The sequence below is a fragment of the Leucoraja erinacea genome, chromosome 35 (assembly GCF_028641065.1).
Source record: "Leucoraja erinacea ecotype New England chromosome 35, Leri_hhj_1, whole genome shotgun sequence".
Lineage (NCBI taxonomy): Eukaryota > Metazoa > Chordata > Chondrichthyes > Rajiformes > Rajidae > Leucoraja > Leucoraja erinaceus.
In genome coordinates, this window is record NC_073411.1 from 3,674,240 (window position 1) to 3,695,662 (window position 21,423).

The window sequence follows — 21,423 nt, forward strand, 5'->3', positions numbered from 1 at the left end:
TCTGCACGGATATTGTGGGCCGAATGGCCTGTTCTTGTGCTCTACTGTTCTGCGTTCTATAAACGTGATGCCCTGATGTTTGCCTGTCCCAGGCGGTAGGTAAGCAGTGGGAGGGAGAGGAGTGAAGAGTCAGGTAGGGTGGGGGTGAGTGCTTCACTGATCGCCGCTTCCAAGGGCCGGTGAAGCAAGAGAGGTCCATAAGGACGTGTGCTGGCTGTTCTGCTGTTTGAGTGACGGCCAGCATCTAGCGGTCACTCCTCCAGCTTCCCTCACCAACAACTTGACCTGGACAAGCTACATCAAAGCAACGACCACCAAAACACATCAACGTCACTACTGCCTTAGAAGGCTAAGGAAGTTCGGCATGTCCCCAACAACCCTCACCAACTTCTACAGATGCGCCGCAGGAAGCATTTTATCGCGATGCATCACAGCACGGTTTGGGAACGGCTCCGTCTAAGACCACAAGAAATTGTAGAGCATTGTGGACGCAGCCCAGACCATCACACAAACCAACCTCCCTTCCATTGACTCCATCTACACCTCACGCTGCCTCGGCAAGGCCAACAGCATCATCAAGGACCAGTCTCACCCTCCCTCTTCTCCCCTCTCCCATCAGGCAAGAGGTACAGAAGTGCGAAAACACACACCTCCAGATTCAGGGACAGTTTCTTCCCAGCTGCCATCAAGCAACTGAACCGTCCTAGCAACAAGTAGAGAACGGTTCTGACCTCCCTTCTACTTAATTGGAGATACTCTGACGATCTTTAATCGGACATTATTCGACTTTATCTTGCACTCAATGTTATTCCCTTTATCCTGTATCTGTACATAGTGGACGGCTTGATAGTTTTTCCCTTGACTGGATAGCATGGAGCAAAAGCCTTTCACTGTACCTCGGTACACGTGACAATAAACTAAACTCAACTCGACTGCCCCGAAAGATGGCGATGAACCTTGGGTCAGTCCACGTGGTGTGTGTGCGCTACACTGGCTCCATCCACACATGCACCTGGTGATGTGGTCCACGACTTCAGTTCCAGCGATGAGGAAGGAACGATAAGGTCGAGGAGAGGAACGTTGTCAGCGAAGGAGAAGGTCAGGGGGGGTGTGTATCGTGGAGGAGGCACTGCAGGAACAGCTGCCCCCACTCCGATCCACACGGACGGTAGAGATCACGGGTTAGTTCCCGGCGGGTGAAGTTAGATGGCAAAATCCAAAATGTCCTCCAGAGATAGACACAAAGTGCTGGAGTAACTCAGCGGGTCAGGCAGCATCCCTGGAGAAAAGGAACTGGTGACATTTTGGGTGGAGACCCTCCTTCAGACCACCAGAGATGCTGCCCGACCTACTGAGTTACTCTAGCATTTGGCATTCCACGCAGGGTTCCAGCATCTGTAAAAGCCCTGTCCCACGGTACGAGTTCATTCCAAGAGCTCTCCCGAGTTTGCCCTGATTCGAACCCGGAGATTTACGGTAATGGCCACTCGTCGGTACTCGGGGCTCTCGTGGACATTTTTCATCATGTTGAAAAATCTTCACGAGTCTTCCCGTGCTTACCTGCCGTTAGCGAGTCTTCCCGAGTACCTGCCGTTAGCGCTACGAGCCGCTAAGAGACGTCCCCGAGCTCCGATGTACCCGCTACGTTCATTCTCCGTGCTTACCACGAGTTAAACCCGGGGGAGCTCTTGGAATGAACTCGTACCGTGGGACAGGGGTTTGAGGACAAAGGACATTTATTGTCGCATACACCAATCGGTGCGGTGAAATTTGAATTGAGAAAATAGTTTCTCGTGCCCACAACTAACCAAACAACACAAAGTGCTGGAGTATCTCAGCGGGACAGGCAGCATCTCTGGAGAACAGGGGCCGGTGACGTTTCGGCTCGGCACGGCACCCTTTGTCAGTCCCAGGTGTGTGTGTGATTTGTTGCTGCCTGGTTTTAGTTTCAGTTTAGTTTAGTTTATTGTCGCACGTACGGGGTGGGACCACCATGCATTTGGATCCACTGGCCACTTTGTGGTAGATTGCCTCTCTGGGAAGGAGTGGGGCAGGACCTCGTGTCCTGCCACAGCCCACAGGTGTCATAGAAGGCAGACAAAAATGCTGGAGAATCTCAGCGGGTGCGGCAGCATCTATGGAGAGAAGGAACTAGGCAAAGTTTTGGGCTGAATCCCTTGGGAAATACGTAACGTTTCGGGCCGAAACCCAAGGGTTTCGGCCCGAAACGTTGCCTATTTCCTTCCCGAAACGTCGCCTATTTCCTTCCCGAAACGGCGCCTATTTCCTTCGCTCCATAGATGCTGCCGCACCCGCTGAGTTTCTCCAGCATTTATGTCTACCTTCGATCCTCCAGCATCTGCAGTTCCTTCTTGAGCACGAGTGTCATAGATCTGGGAAAGATCACCATCCCCGGTAACCGTCTCGCAAGTCAGAAATTACCTTCCGGCTGACTGCACGGCGCTCTTGTGCTCCTTCTTGCCTGTCGTCTCCTCCCTTCGCAGACCCTGGAGGGCTGTACCTGTCGTTGCTCCAACCTCCTCCAGTCGGGTCTCTGTCCTGTCCGTTTCTCCTCTTCACTCCCCCCGACGTCCACTGGTCTTGTGAATCTCTCCCCCCCTGCCCCTCCCCCTCTCCCTCTCTCCCTCCCTCATCCCCTCCCCCCTTACCCACCTCCTCCCTCACTCTCTCCTTGTGCTCCTTTGTTTTACAGTCACTGTATCCATCAGATTCTAGACAGTGTAAGTCACATTCACCACCATGACATTGTACACAGGGACCTGAAGGTCAGTATCTTCGAACGTATACAGAAATGAAAGCAAGAAATCAAAAAAAATTAAAATAATGATACGCCTGAGTCTAAAACCGTGTGATGTATGCAAACGCAGATGTGAATCTGCCTCTTGTTATTCGTGTGTCCTCTTTGTGTCGTTATTTTACTTTTTGTTTCAAGGCCTTCTGTGCATGGCTACTTATACCATCTCCAAAGTCTCTTGTGTTTTAGGCTTTGAGAGGCAGTCAAAGGGGAATGTCAGGGTGAGGGAGGTGTGATGATCGGCCATTGTGCCCCAACAATCACCTTCCCCCAAACCACCCCTGTTCTTCAACCCCGGCCGCAGGTTCCCCTTCACTTTCAGCACCAGGTTTAAAACCAAACTCGCAAAGAGATTGCCGTGTGGTTTAGAAATGTCATGTCCAGCAAAAAAGCTCCCCCCCCCCCCCCCCCCTCTTCTCCCCCATCCCATCCCTCTCAAAACATGGCAAAAACAAAAGGTTTTTCGAGAAAGCGGTTTCCACTTGATGGCCTTTGAGACGACAAGGGCATGCGTGCACTTTTACCCCCCCCCCCCTTCTCCCGTCTGTCATGCTTTTTTGCTCTTGACAATGTTCTTTCAGGGCCGCACAGACTGGTTGACGGGTCAGGGTCAGGGTCAGGGCCGGGCAAGAGTTGACCCCCACCCCCCTCGGCTCTAATGTCTGCTGCAGCTCTCCCAACCTCAGGTCAACGGGTGGGACGAGGTGGTAGACAGTCAGAGTCTTTCTCTCTAGGATGGGGAAGCTGAAAGACTAGAGGGCACAGCTTGAAGGTGAGAGGGACGGAGTGTACGGGAGATGTTGGGTCACGTAGAGGGCCGGTGGGTGCCTGGAACGCGCTGCCACGGGCCGTGGTGGAGGCAGACACGATGGTGGCATTTCAGAGACGTTTAGATAAGCGCATGGATGTGCAGGGAATGGAGGGATGTGGAATATGGGCAGGCAGGGAAGAGTTGGTCTTGGCTTCATGTTCAGTACACCATTGTGGGCCAAAGGGCCTGCTCCTGTGCTGTACTGAGCTACGCTCTATGTAGATGAGGGTCATTGAGGGTACGCATCCCATCCCAAATTGCCCCCGAACAGTGAGACCTCCACACAGACTGGGTAAGGATGGCAGGCTAAAGGGCAGCTGGTGCCCAGCGCCAGAGACCCGGGTTCAATCCCGACCATCGGTGCTGTCGGTGTGGAGTTTGCACATTCCTCCTGTGACTGCGTTGACTTTCGTCCCATATCCCAAAGACTGATGGCTGGTGCTTTCCTCCTGTGTAGTCACATGATAGATTCTGGGCTGACGGGAATATGGGAACATTAATAAATGGGATTTGTTAAATGGCTGGTTCATGGGCTGGCATGGATTCAGTGGGTGAGGGACCTATTTCTGTGTTGCATCTCCCCATAACTCCACCATTACCTTTAAGGGCTTGTCCCACTTATCCCGTCATAGTTCACAGTTCGCCGGAAATGTTCAAAATGCTGAAATTCCAGCGGTGACCAGAAAAAGGTAGGACTCTTTGGGTGACTACTCACGACCATACAGGCATCACCCCGCGACAAGTCCCCTCTCATCTTAAACATATGCCCTCTGGTTCTTCAATCCCCAGCTTTTATATATTATCTTACTCCACTCATGAATTTATACACCTCTATAAGCTCACCTCTCAGCCTCCTGTGCTCCAAGAAATAAAGTCCTAGCCTGCCCGACCTCTCCCTGTAGCTCAAGCCCTCGTGTTCCTGGCAATAAATGGAACTGGGCGGCATGGTCTTTGAAATGTGGGAGGAAACCGGAGCACCCACGCGGTCACAGGGAGAACGTGCAAACTCCGCACAGACAGCACCTGAGGTCAGGTTCGAAGCTGGGTCTCTGACTCCGTGAGGCTGGCACGGCTTTACCGGCCGAGCTACCATTGTTGGTTCTAAACCCCCTCCTTGGCTCAGGGGCAAAATACAGATGGAAGTTAAATGGCGACATTATTAGCGACCTCCACATTGTGAATAAGGAGGTGTGTGAAGGACTGTCGGGGTATGTGTTTGAAACCAGAGATGTTCAGCAGGTCAGGCAGCATCTGTGGAGAGAGGAGGGAAGTCTAGTGTTGCAGGTTGATGATGGGTTGGGGCCAGGGAGGTCCATTCCCCCATTTGCTGCAGCAGCAAGCCCCCCCCCAGACAGAGTCTGCCGGACAGAGGGGTGGCACAATCCAAGGGCAGCAATCCAAGAGCCCAGGCAGTCAGCGTGCGCGGAGAGAGGAGCAGGGCGCGCTTCAGGCCTTGACTTGCTTCTGGGTGGAAGGCCACCAGCCTGAGGGGCCAACTCTCCCTCCCTCCTCGCCCGCTGGGCCCCGTCTGGCCAACAAGTGCCCGCCGTTACCTCAGGCCAACCCACGGCACCAACACGACCAGCCGACCAGTGTCGCTGCCCTCTACACTGCCCTACTCTGTCCAGCAGACTCCTTAAGGCATCCCCTCAAAACAAAAAAGCAGATCGCAAAACCCTATCAATTGGATTCATCGAAAAATTTGGGGGGAAAAAAAATCTGGCAGCCAATTTTGCATTCTCCCTTGTCACGGGGTGAGAGTTGTGGAGTTTTTGCCCTGTGGGTGTGTCCTGCCCTGCCTTGCCCTGGCATGGCCCTGTTGCTGAGATGAGACTTGCACCAGTCTGTGCCATGTTCGACTCACCTGCAACTAACACGCGCCCTGGTGTTTGCATGCAGTCATTGCATCCAACAGATCCTGGAAGCTGTGCTACACTGTCACCAAATGGGTGTTGTTCACCGAGACCTCAAGGTGAGTCCCACTCTCGCACCACCCTTGCCACCCTTGCCCTCCCCCCCCCCCCCTCCAACGCTCTCCCGCCAAACCTCTTCTCCACCTCTTTGCCGCTCAGCTGGTAATTTTAAGCTGACCGAGCTGACCCGCGGGAAATTCCTTCTGGATCGGATCGCAACAGGAGGTTTTTTTTGTCAATCGGGGTGAAATGAGGTGGTGAATTTGAATTGGCGGGGGGTGGGTGGGAGGAGGGGGGTGGTGCAGGGACCTCCTGAAACTGGAACGCAGGTGTGTTCTCCGTGAAAGTGCCCTGCTCATCCCAAGTGAATGTTTGACTGCTGTTTTTAAAACTGAATCCTCAAATTTTTGGAAACCGCATCCTCATTTTTTTTTTTAAACGCTACCCTCTATATTTGAAAACTATCCTCAGTTTTTGAAAGCTGTCTCCTCAAATTTTGAAAACGGAACCCTCAATTTTTAAAAAACTATGTTGAATTTTTGAAAACTATGCTGAATTTTTGAAGACTATGCAGAATTTTTGAAAACTATGCTAAATTTTGGAAAAATATGCTCAATTTTTTAATTTCTTAAAAAAACTACCCCCAAAATTAAAAAACTGAAATCCTCAAATTTTGAAATCAAAATCCTCTATTTCTGAAAACTGCATCTTCAATTTTTGCAAACTGAATCCTCACTGTGCCCAGCGTGGGATTTGAACCGGTATCCTCTGTAGTTCCAACGATGGCCTGTGCACCGCCCATCACAAGGGCCCTCAGCCCTCCCGGCCAAACCTGAGAGCAGGATTGAAGCCAAGCAGTGAGAGGGTGGTGAAGCAGCAGTGTTGGGAGCGGAGCCTTGGGTGAATCCTTGGCCAGGCCGACCGTGCCTGTCTCTCAGGGCCCCCCGCGCGCGATTAGCTCTTCACTCCGCCCTGCCTGGGGAAGGGGTAATTGAACTGGGAAGTAGACTAGAGGCAGCAGTGGGAAGAGGTGTCAGGATCAAGTGTTCAATGGTCCTTCTCGTGGGGCTGCTTGGAGGTGGGCCCCATGGTATCACAGCCACCACGACTGAACGGTGAGTGTTGCCAATGGTTCCTTCCTCGGACAACCAACGCACGCTAGATTTTATTTCATCTGATTTGGTGACAAACGTCTCTGCTGTTGCATGGGTCAGATTGTGGGGGCTCTTCCAGTGGGGAATAAGGGGCAGTGATGGTGCCAGACCCTGGGAGGTGGGCTAATAACACCCCCCCGCCCCCTCCCTCCAGGGCACAGGGTCATCTGGGGGAGAGGAGGGTGAGGGGAGGGGGGTTCCCCTCTGCCACTCACACTGTGAAGGGGGCACTTGGGGGGTGAGATGTTCCTGTCAACAATGATCAGCTTGTGCGGGTGGGATGTGGGCCAGGGCTCTGGTGTGGAAATTACTTGGTGCTTCGGGTCAGTGGCTGGGATCTGTTAAAATTACCAGTGCTGCTCCCTCTATCTCTCTCCCTCTCTCTCTCTCTTCTATCTCTCACACTATCCCTCTCTCTCTGTCTATCTCTCTCTCACACTATCCCTTTCTCTCTCTCTATCCTTTTTTTCTCTTTCTTCCATCTCTTCATCTTCCTCTCGTGCTCATTTCCTCCCTCTCCCCTTTCTCTCTCTCTGTGTATCTCCTCTCTCTCTCTCTCCCCCGCCCTCTCTCTTTGTCTATCTCCCTCCCTCTCCCCCTCCCTTCCTCCCTCCCTCTCTCTCACACACAGTGCTTGAGCTTTGCTGGTTCTGCAGCTGTCTGCATGCCTTCCAGGCTGGGCGAGCTGAATGCATTGGAAGGAGCATGGCTGCTTTGGACTGCAATGTGTGCTCTCGACATGCTGTGCAGCAGAGCCTTCCCAATGACCAGGATATTCCCATGTACATCACAGTGTTTTATATGTATCTAACGCTGCAAAAGGCAAATAAAGCACCATTTTCTGAAAAGTAGATGAATATACGATGGTATGTGTATATTTGTGTGTATAAGCCTGCTCGGTATTTCTGGTGTGTGTGGTCTGTTCGATCCAGACGGGACAGTGTTTATTGATGGAAGTACAGAGCGGTAGGTGTGAGCTCCCACAGTAGTGGCACTGAGCTCCCGGGAACAATCCCTCATCCTCCTGAAGCAGCGCCTCTTAGCCCCCAACAACCCGGGCACGCTGACTGATCCCTCAATCCCCCCCTCATGCCACCCCCCACCACCCTACCCCCCACACACCCCCCCTCACACCCCCCCCCCACACCCACCCACCACACACCCCCCCTCAATCCCCCCCACACACCCACCACCCCCCAATCCCCCCCCACACACCCCCCCCCCCACTCACACCCACACCCCCCCAATCCCCCCCACAATCCCCCCCTCACGCCATCCCCACCCCATGCCCCCCTCACACCACCCCCCTCACAATCCCCCCCACCAATCCCCCCCCACAAATCACGCCAATCCCCCACCCATGCCCCCCCCCACACCACCACCTCAATCCCCCCCCCATCACCCCTCACACATGCTCTCGCTCTCCACTCGTCCCTCTGCTCTCCTATCCCCCCATGACCATGAACCCTTCCCCCTCCTTCTGGGAAGGGTCGTTATTTGTAGGGGCCGCAGTCATTCTCCGGGTTGGGTGACAAGTTGGAACACCAGCCCAACTCACAGACCACCCACTCCTTCTCTCCAGAGATGCTGCCCGTCCCGCTGAGTTACCCCAGCATTTTGTGTCTATCTCTGGCAGTTCCCTCCTGCACATTGGACCACTAGTGCTCCGACTCACCTGGTCCTGGCCCGGCCAGCAGGTGGCGCGATGTCCATCCGTGACGGTCATTTGCCGAGCACGGCGGCTCAGCGGTTGCGGGACGTCCCGGCTCCAGCGTTGACCCTGCTCTCCGCAGTTGTGCCCCTTTAGGCTGGTGGCCAGACAACCCTGGATCGCTCCTTCGCCTCCTGTCTCCAAGGTGGGCATGGACCAGGAGAGACACGGTCACTCTGAGCATCGACCTCGGCAACGAGAAGGAAGCCATTTGGCCCCTCTAGTCCATTCCACCATCCACAGTGTCCACAGCACAATCCTTTGTCCATATCTCCAGCATTTTTGTGTACCTTTGATTTTCCAGCATCTGCAGTTCCTTCTTAAACATTAGACCCTTTGTCCATATCCTTCAGCACAAATAGCCGGCTGGTCAGGCAGCCTCTGTGGGTGGAGAAACCCAGCTCTGCCGACCATTTACGGCACTTTCTGCTTTTATTTTTTTGATTTTCCTTTGGTTTAAAAACCATGGGTTGTGGGGGATGTGGGCCAAATGCAGGCCGGTGAGACTGGTGTGGAAGGGGCGTGTTGGTCGGCCTGGACAAGTTGGCCTGTTTCCACGCTGGGACCTGCCCATGTCCGATTGAAAGTCCTCAGCCGGCCTCAGTAGGATCCGGGAAGATCGCGTAGAAAAGTCTGACTTTTGAGTCCCGTGTCTCCTCATCCTAGAGGCTCTCGTAGTTTCCCAGTTAAGGCCCCGCTGCAGGTCAGGAGGGGGGAGGCCTGTAGCCAGGCCTCTGGCCAAGCCAGAGGACGGGGAGACGTGCGTGGGGAGAGGCGCGTTTCACAAAGCCAGAGAAATAGATCATGACAGGAATAGATCGGGTAGACGCACAGAGTCTCTTGCCCGGAGTAGGGGAATCAAGGACCAGAGGACATAGGTTCAAGGTGAAGGGGAAAAGATTTAACAGGAATCTGAGGGGTAACCTTTTCACACAAAGGGTGGTGGGTGTATGGAACAAGCTGCCAGAGGAGGCAGTTGAGGCAGGGACTATCTCAACATTTAAAAAACAGTCAGACAGGTACATGACTAGGGCAGGTTTGATGGGATATGAATCAAATGTTGGCAGGTGGGACTAGTGTAGCTGGGACATGTTGGCCGGTGTGGGCAAGTTGGGGTGAAGGGCCTGTTTCCACACTGTATTACTCTGATTCTAAAGTGTGTTGCTCGCGAGATTGTGCCCGCGTTGTGAGTTCTGCGGCGTAACCATGGTGATTTTCCTCCCACCTACACCCCCACCCCAAAGCCGGAGAATTTACTCCTAGCCAGTAAGTGCAAAGGGGCGGCCGTGAAGCTGGCCGACTTCGGACTGGCCATCGAGGTGCAAGGAGAGCAGCAAGCATGGTTTGGTGAGTAACCAGATGTTAGAATGGTGGTGGACACATATGTCCTTGCCAGATGTTGACCTGTGGTGGTCTTTGATGTGTCCTCACCAGATGTTATGGGTTGGTCTCTGTTGTAGCTTCACCAGATGTTAAGTTGGGGTTGGACACTTAAGTGACCTCACCAGATGTTTGCCTAGGGTGGCCTCTGATGAAATCTTGCCAGATGTTCGATGTGGTGGACACTTATGTGACCTCACCAGGGGATGACCTGGGTGGTCTCTGTGTTAACCTTGCCAGATGTTTATACTGTGGACGGACACATGGAACCTAGGGTGGACACGGATGTGTCCTCGCCAGATGTTGACCTGAAGATGGTCTCTGTTGTAACCTTTCCAGATATTAGGCTGGGGGTGAACACTTATGTGACCTCACCAGATGTTTACACATGGTGGACACATGATCTCACCAGATGTTGGTCTGGGGTGGCCTCTGTTAACCTTGCCAGATGTTACTAGTACACACTGGTCAAAGGGGTGGCACAATGGTGACCTCGTGGGCTTCCTCCTGGTGCTGCAGTCTCCACCCACACTCCAAAGACGTGCAGGTTTGTCGGTTAATGGGCTGGGTCAAATTGTAAATTGTCCCTAGTGTGTGTAGGATAGTGTTAGTGTAGATCGCTGGTTGGCGTGCACTTGGTGGGCCTCGAGGGAATCTGGAGCACCCGGAGAAAACCCACGCAGGTCACAGGGAGAATGTGCAAATTCCGTTCAGACAGCACCCGTAGTCAGGAAGGAACCCGGGTCTCTGGCGCTGTGAGGCAGCAACTCTACCGCTGCGCCACCATGCCACCCTAAACCTGTCATAGCCCGTACAATGGGGATCGGCGGGGGGGGGGGGGGGGGGGGGGGGGGACATGGGGGGAGCCAGCCGGCGTGCTTTTATAACTTTGTCAGTGCAGTAGGTGGCCGCTATTTAAGTAAGCAGCAAAGAATCACACTGGGCCTCATCACAGGTGATAATAAAGTGTTCCTTTCCAATTCCTGCTGCATGTGTTGTGGCAAGACTAAGTCTGTGTACTCGTGGCGGTTGACGGCATTTTTCTAACCCCACGCAGGTTTTGCAGGGACCCCTGGATATCTCTCTCCGGAGGTACTTCGCAAGGAAGCCTATGGCAAACCGGTGGACATCTGGGCCTGTGGTAAGTAGCAGCAAGCCATGGTCACATGGACACGCTTGTGTACAAGATCACAAGACCAATAGATCAGCACACTTGCCCGGAACTGGGGAATCGAGAACCAGAGGACATAGGTTTAAACTGAGGGGGGAAACATTTCATAAGAATCTGAGGGGTAACATTTTTACACAAAGGTTGGTGGGTGTATGGAACGAGCTGCCGGAGCAGGTACTTAAGACAGGTTCTATTGTGAAAGTTTGTTTCTTAAAAAGCAGATAGCAACAAACGTTGAAGGTAGACCATGGCAATCTTTAATTGATTCGTCAGACGGAAGTGACAAGTTTACAAGCAGCACAAACATTGCTCAGTGCTTCTCGTGCTCCCACTCACAGAACAATGGAGAGTTAGCACAATTATACATTTTTCTTATCAGTAAAACACTCCTACCAAGTCTGAATATGGCATGACTGAAAGATTCTGTAGCCTTTCACAATATAGAAAGGCTGGGTCCAAATCAAGCTCATCCAATAACAAGTTATTGCTTATCTCTGGAGCGTCAGCTATTTTTTTCAATCTTGGCTTCTTAATGCACCCTTGAAGAAGCACATGTTATTACTGCAGGATTCCATCTTAATGTCTTTATTAAAAAGTCAACCTGTCCTCCATATTGTGTCCCATATAATTTATTCAGACTTGGCACCGAGCCATTCTTTTGTTCTGCCAGTCCATGCTTTTGTAGAAGAATGTCTCCATTTTAGATTTGACTATTAGATTTGACTATGAGCTCTTTCACTACCACACTGTTTAAAATACATTTGGATGGGTATATGAATAGGATAGGTTTGGAGGGATAGGGCCAAATGTAATGTAGACTGGTGTAGATGGGATATGTCGGTCGGCAGGTTGAGCCAAAAGGCCTGTGTGACTATGACTCAAAATGGAAGGATATGCATCATGCACAGGCAGTGGGGACTAATTTGGAATCGATGCAGAGTTTAATGCAAATGAGGGTGAGGTGTTGCTCTTTGTGTAGCCAAAACCCGGGCATGACATGCACAGTGAATGGCAGGGTCATGGAGAGTGCTGTAGAGCAGAGGGATCTAGCAGTGCAGGACGGTCCATCAAAAGTGGCATCACAGGTGGATAGGGTAGTGTAGAAGGCTTTCAGCACATTGGCCTTTATCAGTCAGGGTATTGAGTATTGGGATGTTCTTGTACAGATGTACAAGACGTTGGTGAGGCCACATTTGGAGCATTGTGTTGAGTTTTGGTACCCCTGTTGTTATGTTGGATATAGTGCGGAGATGAGGATGTTTGAGGATGTTGCAAGGACTCGCGGACCTGAACTAAACGGAGAACTTGAGCAGGCTAGAACTTTATTTCCTGGAGCGCAGGAGGACGAGCGTGATCTTATAGAAGTGCATAAGATGATGAGTGGAAGATAGATCAGGTAAATGCACAGAGTCTCCTGCTCAGAGTACAGGAATCAAGAGCAGAGGATATGGGTTTAAGGTGAGAGAGGAAAGATTTAATAGGAATCATAGATGTGAGGAGGATGCTAGGAGGCTGCAAGGTGACTTGGATAGGCTGGGTGAGTGGGCAAATGCATGGCAGATGCAGTATAATGTGGATAAATGTGAGGTTATCCACTTTGGTGGCAAAAACAGGAAAGTAGACTATTATCTGAATGGTGGCCAATTAGGAAAGGGGGAGATGCAACGAGACCTGGGTGTCATGGTACACCAGTCATTAAAAGTAGGCATGCAGGTGCAGCAGGCAGTGAAGAAGGCGAATGGTATGTTAGCATTCATAGCAAAAGGATTTGAGTATAGGAGCAGGGAGGTTCTACTGCAGTTGTACAGGGTCTTGATGAGACCACACCTGGAGTATTGCGTACAGTTTTGGTCTCCTAATCTGAGGAAAGACATTCTTGCCATACAGAGAAGGTTCACCAGACTGATTCCTGGGATGTCAGGACTTTCATATGAAGAAAGACTGGAAAGACTTGGTTTGTACTCGCTAGAATTTAGAAGATTGAGGGGGGATCTTATAGAAACTTACAAAATTCCTAAGGGGTTGGACAGGCTAGATGCAGGAAGATTGTTCCCGATGTTGGGGAAGTCCAGAACAAGGGGTCACAGTTTAAGGATAAGGGGGAAATCTTTTAGGACCGAGATGAGGAAAACCTTTTTCACACAGAGAGTGGTGAATCTCTGGAATTCTCTCCCGCAGAAGGTAGTTGAGGCCAGTTCATTGGCTATATTTAAGAGGGAGTTAGATGTGGCCTTTGTGGCTAAAGGGATCAGGGGGTATGGAGAGAAGGCAGGTACAGGATACTGAGTTGGATGATCAGCCATGATCATATTGAATGGCGGTGCAGGCTCGAAGGGCCGAATGACTTACTCCTGCACCTATTTTCTATGTTTCTATAGGGCCAACTTTTTCACAGGTATACGGAATGAGCTGCCAGAGGAGGTAGTAAAGGCAGGTGCTATAAAAACATTTAAAAGACATTTGGACAGGTATGTGGATAGAAGGATGTGGGCCAAACGCAGGCAGGTGCGACTAGTGTAGCTGGGGTGCCTCGGTCGGCATGGGCAAGTTTCAGTATAGGTTCAGTCTAGTTTAATTTGTTCTCACGTGTACCGAGGTACAGTGAAAAGCTTTTGTTGCAGTCAGCGGAAAGACAATACATGATTACGATCGAGCCACCCAGAGTGTGCAGATACATGACGGGCTGGATGGCCTCTTTGCATTGTCTGACTCTGTGAGTTACAGCAACTACGGACTTCTCTGGAGTGGGTGGAGGATTTGACTGGAGTACATCTGCCTGTTTGTCCCCACAGGAGTTATTCTCTACATCTTGCTGGTGGGCTACCCTCCCTTCTGGGATGAAGACCAGCAGAAACTCTACCAGCAGATCAAGGCCGGAGCTTACGATGTATGTACGCCACGCCCACCGCCGTTTGTCCCCCCCCTCCCGCACCTTCCACTACCACTACCGACCCCACCTCCACCGGGCATGTCCCTCCCACCGTGCCGGCCCTCAGCTGTGTGGCAGGCCATAGGAAGCCGATGCTGGCCTCGTTTGTAACCTTCCTCAACCACCCCGACACTTCCCCACCCCTCACAGGCCAGCTCAAGCATGGCCCAAACACAACAATGACATTCTGATTTGCAGCAGCACAACAGAATATGTGAACTATTATAATGTACTTTTACATGTATACTCACACGCATGTGTATATATATGTATAGATCAAGTGTTTAGTATACATATCTAAGTCAAGTCAAGTCAAGTTTATTTGTCACATACACATACGAGATGTGCAGTGAAATGAAAGTGGCAATGCTCGCGGACTTTTGTGCAGAAGACAAACAACCAAACAACCAGACAAATTATAAACACAATCATAACACACATATTCTTGTATCTATGTATATATACATGCGTATACATATATACACATATATATGTATATGTATATATATGTATGTATGTATGTGTGTGTGTGTATATATAAAAAAGTTTAGTACATATACATACATTCATATATATATACTGCACTTTTTACACATACATACAAATATACACACATACACATGCATGCATGTATATATGAATGTGTGTATGTAAGTATATATTAAACTTTTTATGTATACATATACACACATACATATACATACACACATGCATACACACACTAAGGTACACAAAAATGCTGGAGAAACTCAGCGGATGCAGCAGCATCTAGGAGCGAAGGAAATAGGCAACGTTTCGGGCTGAAACCCTTCTTCGATTTTCCAGCATAGCAGTTACTTCTTAAACTCTCATACACACACTAATATATATATATATATATATATATATACTAGACCAAGTGCAGACCCGTTGGTCTGCTCCCCCAACGGTGTGTGTTGTGGAGCAGATGAATCTGTTTTTAGAAATGAGGCCCAACCCCCTGCATCAGTGGAAGAATGAATAACCGGCAGCTTGAGGGCCCATTGTGATTAGTGCACTGTGAGAGGCATTGTTACACCATCACTGTGAGAAGGCGGGAAGCTGTTTAAGTTAACCTGAGTACAGCGTGGAGGGGAGAAATGTGAGTAAGAGTATGTAAAAATGTCAACGCTACAGCGTAGGGGTTTGAGGAAGATACAAGTATAACACATGCACACACACACACACACACACACACACACACACACACACACACACACACACACACACACACACACACACACACACACACACACACACACACACACACACACACACACACACACACACACACACACACACGATGAGAGTTTTATAGGTATACCAGACAAAGTGGGACTAGGGTCCCACCCCCTCAACGGGCGGTTGTGGGGGTGGGGCAGCCTGTGGCCTCACACGCATACTAACCACCCCGCACACACACACACACACTCACACTAACCACCCCCCTTGAAATTATATTAATATTATTCATTCACTCCTTTTACCCCATCCAGCTCCACTCACGCATAGCTCTCAACTCGCAGGCGTGTCTAGAGAGGGAGAGGTGGAGGGGGGGTAGAGAGAGAGGGAATTGCATATACACACAAAAGAAACAAACCATTCCATTGCTCTCGACGTAGATACATTTCTTGCTCAGTGCGTTTATTAATGCAGTCCTTCCAAACTGTTTCACAATGCATTTATTCAATGGTTCAATGCTATGGTCACATATACCTCGACACAGTGAAATTCCTTGTTTTGCATACAGTTCAGTAACATTATACTATTGATAAGCACAGTCACACCCAAGTCTGAGTGGAACAATTGTGTAGGATTTCCCCATGGGTTTTCGCTAGTCAGTGTGGACAGTGAGCTGAACGGGCTGTTTTCGCACTGTATCTCCAGTTTAAAGTCGGATTTTTTCCTAGTGTCGGATAGAACAAGTGTGAAAGGGATCGATGTGGACTCAGTGGGCCGAAAGGCCTGTTTCCACGCTGAATCTCTAAACTAAACTAAATGTAACTAAACTATATAGTAGATTGCGCTGAAGCAGTACAGAAAGAATCGACAAGTTTCTGTTGCCAACTTGTATCCTTCAAGTTTCAAAGTTCTTCAAAATATGGAGTTCTACAGTGCATTCACAAAGGATTCACTTTTCCCACATTTTGTTACATTACAGCCTAATTTTAAAATGGATTCAATTCTTTTAACCATCAATCCACACACAATAACCCAGAATGAAGAAGCGAAAACAGGTGTTTAGAACATTTTGCAAAGTAATTAAAAATAAATAAAAGTGTGGGAGGAAACCGAAGATCTCGGAGGAAACGGTCACGGGGAGAATGTACAAACTCCGTACAGACAGCACCCATAGTCGGGTGTCCAGTACTGTAAGGCAGCAACTCTACCACTGCTTCACCATGCTCCTGGTAACCTTTCTGCTTCTTTCTCTGTTCTCTCTGCAGTTTCCTTCCCCTGAGTGGGATACCGTTACACCAGAGGCCAAGAATCTCATCAACCAGATGCTGACCATCAATCCTGCCAAGCGTATTACTGCCACCGAGGCTCTGAAACACCCATGGGTCTGCGTAAGTGTTGTCCTGCCAGCATCCTCCGGTGGACAAAGGGCCAGCATCACTCCTGTCCGCTCACCCTTCCCACCGACTCCAACCTGACCCCTCGCGGAGAAACACAACCTTACTTTTTGTCCTGGTAACCAAAGGCGTAGAGTGCTAGATAGGGCTCTTAAGAATAGTCAGGGGATATGGGGCGAAGGCAGGAACGGGGTACTGATTGTGGATGGTCAGCCATGATCACATTAAATGGCGGTGCTGGCTCGAAGGGCTGAATGGCCTACTCCTGCACCTATTATCTATTGTCTATTGGCAGAAACTCCACTGGAGGTCAGAACGAAACCAAGCCTGGCACAGTGGCGCAGCGGGTAGAGTCGCTGCCTCACCGTGCCAGAGACCCGGGTTCCATCCTGACCTCTGTGTGTGTGTGTGTGTGGGGGAGTTTGCACGTTCTCCCCGTAACCGAGTGGGTTTGCTCCGGGTGCTCCGGTTTGCATCGACATCCCAAATACCCGTGGGTTTGTAGGTTAATTGGATTCTGTAAAATGTCCCTAGTGTGTAGGATCACTGGTTTGCATTGACTCGGTGGGCCGAAGGGCCTGTTTCCAGACTATATCACTAAACTAAATTCTTCTGTAAATTGTCCCTGGTGTGTGAAGAGTGTATGAGAAAATGGGATAGTATAGATTTGGGTGAATGGGTGATCGCTGGTCGACATGGACTCTGGGCTGAAGGGCCTGTTTCCCTGCTGTATTTCTCAACCCAAACTTCTGATATTGATGATTGATGCAGGGGCTGGATCTTGGTTTCTCCATGTGTCGTAGTTAGTTAGGCTTGGTCAGTAATACTCCAATCCAGCAGCACAGTGGCGCAGCGATAGAGTTGCTGCCTTACAGCACCAAAGACCCGGGTTTGATCCTGAATATGGGTGCTGTCTGTGTAGAGTTTGCACCTTCTCCCCTGCGACTGCGTGGGTTTTCTCCGGGTGCTCTGGTTTCCTCCCACATTCCAAAGACGTGCACGTTTGTAGGTTAATTGTCCCTAGTGTGTAGGATTGGACTAGCATCCGGGGTGATCGCTGGTTTGCATTGACTCAGTGGGCCGAAGGGCCTGTTTCCAGGCTGGCTCTGAAGTCTAAAGTCTGAATTGTTCCTAGTGTGTAGGATAGAACTAGTGTAGGAATGATTGCTGGTCGGCGTGATGGTCAGCCTGTTTCCATGCTGTATCACTAAACTAAAGTGACACGCATGGAGTATGCCGTAGAATTTGCTCTGTGTGTGATTTCCATCAATCCATGCTGCATCACTAAAGTAAAGTAACTTAAAACCAAGTGAAGTAAAGTGAGTCTGGGTGAATGGGAGCTTCCCTGGTGTGTACGAGCCGCAGGGAGGTGTTTCCGAGGCGTGCTTTAGGCAGCGCGGAGGCATAGAGTAGTTAGTGACACTCAGCCTTGGCTGGCGGAGAGGGTGTGGGAACTGACGAAAGACTCGAGCTGTGGGCAGAGCACCTTGTTGAAGCTCTAACGTTTTGTTCCTTTGCAGCAACGATCCACCGTCGCGTCTATGATGCATCGCCAAGAGACCGTGGAGTGTTTGAAGAAGTTCAATGCCCGTCGAAAACTGAAGGTGAGATTGAGTTTATTGATCAGGTTCAAGGCGTGAGCCGTTATTGATCAGGCCCAGGGTGTGAGCTGTTATTGATCAGGCCCAGGGTGTGAGCCACCCTGACGGTGCAACAAACATACGCGGACCTCCACAGTCTTGTCCTACTGGCAAGACATAGAGCATAGAACTTGTCCATACCGACCATGATCCCATCAAAGCCAGTTCTATATGCCCGCACTCAGTCCATATCCCTCAAAAACTTTTCTACCCATAAAAATCTTATTCCATCCTTACTATCCGCAGACACTAGGAAAAACTCTTCTTTTTCTTCCAATGAAATTGTCCCTGAATCTGGAGAGTGCGTTCCCACACTTCTGTACCTTTTGCCCGATGGGAGAGGGGAGAAGAGGGAGTGCGACTGGTCCTTGATTATGCCGCTGGCCTTGCCGAGGCAGCATGAAGTGTAGATGGAGTCAATGGAAGGGAGGTTAGTTTGGATCTGGGCTGCGTCCACAATTCTCTGCAAATCTTTCATCCAAGATGGAGCTGTTCCCAAACCATGCTGTGATGCATCCGATAAAATGCTTTCTACGGAACATCTGTAGAAGTTGCTGAGAGTTATCGGGGAGATGGCGAACTTCCTCAGCCTTCTAAGGCAGTAGGGCAGCGAACATATTGGTGGTGGCCAATAATGGTGACCATTGTTTATGTAAATATAGACAGAGCAAGTCTCAAGGGCCTGTCCCACGTGGGCGTCATTTCCGCCTCACGCAGGTGGCGAGCAAAGATTTTGTAAATCCCAAAATCCTGGGGCGCCGCGCGCCACTGCCTACGCCTCCATGCCTCACCACACGCCATGCGCGCATCACATGTACATCGTGACGCATAATGAAGTGGCGTAAATGACACGCAAATGACACCCATGTGGGACAGGCCCTTCAGTTTGCAGCCAATAAATTAATGTCTGTGAGATAGACTCAAAGTGCTGCAATCAACATGTGTTGATAGTTTGGGAGAAATCACAGTTGATACAGTTCTCACGGTACGCTATTGAGACAAATGTTAAAACTCACGATGTGTCACGTCACACAACAGAAAAACTGTAAAGAGACTCGCATTTACGTAAAGCCCTTTCATACCTGTCCCAAGAGCAGGGATTGCACACTTGCTTGTGTGTGGTTATGTCCCATCTCCACCCCAGTTCCCTCCGCAACTCCCTAAGTCAACACATTCCCACCCAAAGCATCCCCACCCCAGGTACTTTCCCCAGCAACCGCAGGAGATGCAACATCTTCTCCCTATATCTCCCCCCTCGACTCCGTCCAAGGTCCCCGACAGTCTTTTCAGGTGAGGCAGAGGTTGACTTGCACCTCCTCCAACCTCATCTACTGCATCCGCTGTTCCAGGTGTGAACTCCTGTGTATCAGCGAGACTAAGCGCAGGCTCGGCGATCGTTTCGCTGAATGCCTCCGCTCAGTCCTCCTTATCCTACCTGATCTCCCGGTTGCTCAGCACTTTAACTCCCCTTCCCATTCCCAATCTGACTTTTCTGTCCTGGGCCTCCTGCCATTGTCAGAGTGAGGCCCAGTACAAATTGGAAGAACAGCACCTCATATTTTGCTTGGGCAGCTTACACCCCAGCGGTATGAACAGTGACCTCTAACTTCAAGTAGCTCTTGTATCCCTCTCTCTCTCCATCCCTTCCCCTCCCAGTTCTCCAACCAGTCTGAGTGTCTCCGACTACATTTTATCTCTGTGTGCTTTGCTGTTACCTTCTCCCAGCTAACAATGATCTATTGTACACTCTGCGCTTGGTCTGGCCGATATATAGGTCCATACCTGGAACATCTTTGTAATCCTGTATGCTGGACTGTGGGAGATACTGTGGGAGAACTCCAACACTACTGTTGTTTCTGTTGTCTGATGTTGCCCCAGACTGTTTGTGCCTTGGCTGACGGTGTCATTCTCTCCTGCACAGGGTGCAATCCTCACCACCATGCTGGCTACGCGAAACTTCTCAGGTAAGCCTTGCACAAACCCCCTCGATCGCAGACCGCCAGTTCCCCCTCCCTCACTAACACAGCAGTCAGAACTCTGTACACCAGCGACAGAAACTTGTGGGATCTCCAGATTAATTGCAGCACCTTTATAATCGTTTGTGGCCTGAAGCTTTGGCTTGCAAAAGAAGGAAAGGAAGAGTGAATTGTGGTGTTTATGTGACACTAGGCCGTTAGCCTCCACCCACGGGAACAATAACAAGGCCGTTAACAACTGCAAAAGCTACCCTTTGCAAGTTGGAACTAAGGCACGGCTTGAGGTTACTCCAGTGGTGATCCCACACTGGACCTGCCTTGTTGTTGATGCATGGAGGCCATGTTAGTAACCCAGAGTGTGGAGCTGTGGAAGTGGGGGAAGAAGGTAGATATGAGGCTGGTCAGCCTTAATGTTTCTGTACACGCATACATGCGCGCGCGCACACACGCACACACACACACACACACACACACACACACACCACACACACACACGCATACACACACACACACACACACACACACACACACACACACATACACACACACACACACACACACACATACACACACACACACACACACACACACACACACACACACACACACACACACACACACACACACACGCACACACACACTCTCTCTCTCTGTGCCGTATTGTGTCCAGTTCTGTGGAAGGGACGTGAAGCTTTGGAGGGGCCATGTGCCAATGAGTCAGTGGGATGTTGGTTGGGCTAGCAGGTAGGATGAACGAACGTACATTGATCTCGGAGCAGGGAAGGTTTGGAGATTGAAGGACTGAGAGAAACATTCCATGGGGCCGGCAGAGGAAGCAGGGTTCAGGCGACGAGCAGGGAACGCGATAATTAAAAGGACATAAAGTGCTGGAGTAACTTAGCGGGACAAGCAGCATCTCCTTCCTCCCTCTACTCAGTCTGAAGAAGGGTCCCAGCCCAAAACGGTGCCTGTCATTTTTCTCCAGAGATGCTGCCTGACCTGCTGAGTTACTCAAGCACTTTGTGCCTCTCTTCGTTATAGACCAGCATCTGCAGTTCCTTTCTACACATGGTCTCTGTCTCTGTGTCTGAATCTTGAACCCAGGCAGGCAGTGTATGTTTAGAGATGTGCAGGCAGATCCTCTCCACATCCACTCTATCCAGGCCTCTCACTGTTCACGATTGACTAAATCTTCAGCGGGAAATGTTCGCGTTGACCTCCGCCGGCAATCGACACAGAAGAGTAGCGGTACACCACGTGCCAGAGATTGGACCCCAACAAGGGGGGACGGGAAACTCTCTCACACAATACATCAGCGACCGGGCAGGT

At 50.4% G+C, this 21,423-nt stretch overlaps 1 protein-coding gene across 50 annotated transcripts in view; it reads left to right on the forward strand.

Annotated features, from left to right (window-relative positions):
- LOC129713199 (calcium/calmodulin-dependent protein kinase type II subunit beta) overlaps window positions 1–21,423 on the forward strand; it is a 264,536-nt gene that overhangs the window by 138,485 nt on the left and 104,628 nt on the right. For 39 of the 50 annotated variants that reach the window (XM_055662057.1, XM_055662062.1, XM_055662074.1 and 36 more), the window contains exons 6-12: window positions 2,714–2,786; window positions 9,649–9,751; window positions 10,842–10,925; window positions 13,748–13,842; window positions 16,350–16,472; window positions 17,999–18,082; window positions 20,040–20,082. In XM_055662057.1, coding sequence (XP_055518032.1) covers window positions 2,714–2,786; window positions 9,649–9,751; window positions 10,842–10,925; window positions 13,748–13,842; window positions 16,350–16,472; window positions 17,999–18,082; window positions 20,040–20,082 — 605 coding nt within the window. Of the gene's footprint in view, window positions 1–2,713; window positions 2,787–5,525; window positions 5,599–9,648; window positions 9,752–10,841; window positions 10,926–13,747; window positions 13,843–16,349; window positions 16,473–17,998; window positions 18,083–20,039; window positions 20,083–21,423 lie in introns of all 50 variants that reach the window. The other 11 variants (XM_055662058.1, XM_055662064.1, XM_055662071.1 and 8 more) reach the window with 1 other exon arrangement.